The following is a 4,549-nucleotide window of genomic DNA, read 5'->3' as shown; positions in this document are numbered from 1 at the left end:
GACCACATCCAGGAGTTCGCCACTCTCTAGGGGATGCTACAAGAGGTTACTCTCAGCTTGGATAGGAAGGATATGATACTTTGGAAATTCACTTCTAGTAAAGAATATTCGATGGCCACTGCTTACATGGAGTAGTTTGCGGGACAAGTTCTCAGTCCGACCTCTACCACGATCTGGAAGTCTTGGGCCCCGCCGAAATGCAATTTTTTTGCTTGGTTGATCATTCGGAATCGCGTCTAGACGGCCGATCGGCTGCAACGGCGAGGATGGCCGAATTGCGGCCTATGCCCCCTATGCAAGCAGACTCAGGAGTGAGCTGCTCGCCTTCTCTTCCAGTGTAGATTTACCGCCCGAGTTTTGAATAAGATCATCGCTTGGCTTGGCATTCATGGCCAATCTATAGCGGCATGGCGGCATGAGGTTTCCGTCCCTGATTGGTGGCTCAAAACGACCAGTTCCGGAGGCCACACCAAGAAGGCGATCATGTCAGTTATGATGCTTGTCTCGTGGGAAATTTGGAAGGAGCGAAATGCGAGAGTCTTCCGCAAGACGGCCGCCCCGGCCATCGTCATCGTTGCAAAGATCAAAGAGGAGGCCCATCTTTGGGCGCTAGCTGGAGCTAGTCAACTAAGTACTCTTATGTCGCAAGAATAGGCTTTCCTTTGTTTTTGCCATGCTACGGCTTATGTCTAGACCTTCTTCTTAATTAATGAAATGGCAAGTCTTTTGCCTTGTTTCAAAAAAAACAAAGGCATTATTTATGGCAGTGGAGAAACAAAACTGGCTCTCCGAGCAGTTAACGTGTGCCGATCCAGGATTGCGGACCGAGAGATTGATATTTCGATCCGAGAAGCCAGAGCGTACGCAAGCGGACCGCCGAATCGATTCGGCACCCGACCCCGAGCAGCAAAGTATTACTTTTTTTAAGAAAAGGAGGATGACCCCTGGTCTCTGCATCTGAGAGATGCATACGAGCATTTTATTCATTATTTTCGAGGACCTTACAAAGTAGAACAACAATATGCCTGAATCCGCCATCTTGGCAACATCTGCCGCTACTCCTATCGAAATGATGAAGGGGTGCAAGCTGGGCCATATACCCTGACCTCTCACCTAAGCCTAACATCTAAAGCCGGAGGCCCCGACCGAGCCATCTGCCGGGTCCAGGGCTCAAACTGGTCCGACGCACTCACATGTGTCGTCGCCGCCATCTTCCACTGGTCCATCTTCAGAGCAAATTGAGGTGACTACCTTGGCAGGTCCTCCGCATCGACGCCACCACGACGCCAAACGACGACCTCCACCTACGCGAGCCTTGGCAGGTCCACCGCCATTGACGCCACCACGACGACAGACGACGACCTCCACCTACGCGAGTCCATCTCCAAGCAACGGACGTAAATCCATGCTAGGATAGGGTTGCACCACCGCCGTCGCTCACCACCCACAAGCGCCACCCAACCCCAAGGTTCCCAAAGCGGCGCCTTCAAGAAGGAAACGGCGCCGCGAGCGCCGCCGCCGCCCAACAAAGTTAGGGCTTTCGCCCGGGAGACCTTGCCTCCAAGGAGAGGAACGGCGCCCTCGGGCGTCGCCGTCGACGCGGCCAGTCATGGCCGACCAGGGATTTCGCCCGAACTAGATCCCCACCACCACCAGTGCTTCCTGTATAGAACTGGCGACCAAGAGGAAGCGCCGCCCGACCAGGCTGGCCCACACGCTGAACCGGGGAGGAGGGGAGGTGCCAGATCGCACGCACCGACCGCCGCAGAAGCCGCTGCCGGCCGCCAACGACCACCGGATCCCGCTGCCCGCGTGATCGGGACGCCCGATCCACCACCCGCATGGCTCCTAACCGGCCGTGCCTTGCCAATGAAGCCGCCGCTGCAGATCCGGGGTTCCCCACGCATAGGCAGGGCAACGGAGGCCCCGCCGCCGCCATCCTTGGCGCCCCGGGCTTGCCCGGCGGCTGCCTCAGGCAGCGGCGAGGAAGGGAAAGAGGGGGAGGGGGGTGAGGAGGAGGGGCGGCTAGGGTTGGGCGGCAAAGTATTACTACTGACTGATGAACATCGCGCGTGCCCGTGCATATGCTGGCATTTGATGCGCCCGTCGTGAACTGGCCGTGTTATTTTTCGTCTCGCGGCGCTCACCACGGCATTACTGGGCCGCCCCTTTAGTTTTCACCGGTGCCGTCGCCCATCGGCAATGTCGTGATGCTACATCGAATACAATGAGCGGCGTTGGGCGCAATAAGATCGAGAACTCGACATGCGTTTGCGTTCACCTTTGGAAAACAAGCTTGATGAATGCATGCATGCATTCGCAAAAAATAGTAAGTATGAATCAGTAGAAACACCATCCGTTGCAAGCATGCGTAAATCTTAATCTACTACCGGAGTTCTTGCGAGGCACCGTCACATTGAAGAGGTCCCCAAAATTTAGCTTTAACACAGATAAGGAATTTCACCAAATCAACATGGTGAAAAACCACACAAAAAATGGACCATAAGATTCGATAAGCTTAATTTCCATGCATTTGCTAGCTAAAAGACCAAATTTCAATCCCCAAAAGTTGATCCAGTACACGGTAGCATGATTGATTAGACACTGGCGTGTATATATAGAGGTGGCTAAGCAAATCTTAAAGCCTAGAGTACTAATTTCACCGATGATTGCATGCACAACAAGCGCGCCTAGCACCGCATTGCATCGCATGCACTCGACATCACGCCCTGCGGCTGCGGCCCATGGCAGACGGCGCTGCCACGACCTCCATGAACGGAGGGTACTGGACTACGTCCTGCAGCAGCCCCTGCGGCAGCATTGGGAACTCGCCCTCGTCCTCGTACCCGTTGTCGCCGGCGCCCCAAGAAGTGGATACGCCGCCGAAAGCCTCGTGCCTCTCCTGGTTCGGCAGCCAGACCGACGCGTCAGGTTCGGCAGTGCGAACGTGGTCGCGCGGCCGCCTGCTCGCGTGGAAGCCGTGCACCACGTCCTGCAGCAGCCCCGTCTCCGGCGGATCTCGCCCTTGCAGGACGCCGGCCCAGTCCCAGTCGTCGTCGTCTTCCGCTCCAGGAACAGACGACGCCGAGGCCGTGGCGGTGTCTGGCATGGTGACCTTAGCGGCGCACGAAGCAGCGGGACGAGGCGATGGTGGCGTCGGTATGGGCGGCGGAGGGGGGTTCACGTGGGAGTGGCCGTGGCCGGCGTGATGGAGGAGGACGCAGCCGTGCGGGGAGGAGCTCATGAGGTTGTGCAGGATGAAGGTGTTGAGCTGCGCCGGCGGATGCGCCTGCGCCGTCGACTGGCCCCACGGCCAGTACCCCGCCGGCCAGGAATCGACGGGTGCGGGGAAGTTGGTGCGCGCCTTGGCTCCACGCATGAAGCGCGCGGCGACGTCGTAGGCGCAGGCGGCCTGCTCGGCGGTGTCGTACGTGCCGAGCCAGCGGCGCGCTTTGGACGCGGGGTCCCGGATCTCCGCCGCGAACCGGCCCCACGGACGGCGCCGCACCCCGCGGTACTGCATGCCCGTCGGGGACACGTCGCCGGACGCCAAGGAAGAACGCTTGCTGCGGTGGCGGTGTGCGTGCGCGTGCGTCTGTGCGGCCGCGTCGACGTCCATGATGTCCACGCTGTGGAATGGCGATGTGCTTGGGTGTGTTGGGACTTGGGACTGTGAGGGGATGATGAGGCGCGGGGAAGCTGCTTATATAGAGGGGGCGATGGGCAAGAGAAGGAAGGGCTAATATAACCACGATTCCATTTTTCCTTCTTCTTTTCGACAAAATACACCACGAACCACTTGATATTGACTTTGTTGTGGTTTCTAGGCTTGGCGGGTTGCCATTTCTCAATCAATTGAAAAATGGCTATAGCTCAGTCGATGCTCTTTTAGAAATGAAAATGGCTACTACTTGTTTTTAAATCTCGAAATGGCTATTGTTTCTGTCTTCCATTCGTCAAAAAACAAATACCCCCTCCAATACAAATTAATTGTCGCAGACTTGGTATGACTTTATAAAGTTATACTAGTACTACACTACACTAAGTGTGCATCAATTAATATGGATCGGAGGGACTAATTTGTTTTTTCTTTTCTCTTTTGAATATATCAAATTCTCTATTCTTTATTTTTTGAGATTATGCGGAGTTCTTTTTTACTTTATCTTGTGCAGCGTGTATATTAACATCTAAAAATACAGTATTTATTTAGACTAGCCACATTGGAGAGTAACATACACATATCCCTAGACTATGTTACTACCTTTATAGAAAGCTTCATTTAGGTTATAAACTCATATTGTATTGGGACGTGTGATGTTACAGTAACTAGCTAAGTTACTCAAACTACCTATTTCCTCATTGACTCATTGGCACATAAGCAAATTTGCTGAGTTGGACTCGATGTTACTGCTGAAATTACTCCCACTGTGGCTAGTCTTAAGACTTAAGTCATGTACCTTTAAAGATGACTATATATATCAGGTTGGGCTTAGCTGCACTGAAAATAAGCCCCAGATAATCTGATGTGGAAATAAACCACCGAGAGTAA

General features: G+C 54.2%; 1 protein-coding gene across 1 annotated transcript; it reads right to left on the bottom strand.

The window, feature by feature from the left end:
* Positions 1–2,503: 2,503 nt before the first annotated feature.
* Positions 2,504–3,685, bottom strand: LOC123141491 (ethylene-responsive transcription factor 3-like). The gene has a single exon (XM_044560616.1). The coding sequence runs from the start codon at positions 3,617–3,619 to the stop codon at positions 2,723–2,725; it is 897 nt and encodes a 298-aa protein (XP_044416551.1). The 5' UTR covers positions 3,620–3,685; the 3' UTR covers positions 2,504–2,722.
* Between the last annotated feature and the right edge of the window lie 864 nt (positions 3,686–4,549).

The sequence above is a fragment of the Triticum aestivum genome, chromosome 6D, assembly GCF_018294505.1.
Source record: "Triticum aestivum cultivar Chinese Spring chromosome 6D, IWGSC CS RefSeq v2.1, whole genome shotgun sequence".
NCBI classification, from domain to species: domain Eukaryota; kingdom Viridiplantae; phylum Streptophyta; class Magnoliopsida; order Poales; family Poaceae; genus Triticum; species Triticum aestivum.
This window is presented reverse-complemented; position numbering and strand designations above follow the sequence as displayed.

Excerpts from the sequence above, each read along its gene's own strand:
- LOC123141491 (XM_044560616.1), bottom strand. The coding sequence starts at position 3,619 with ATGGACGTCGACGCGGCCGCACAGACGCACGCGCACGCACACCGCCAC.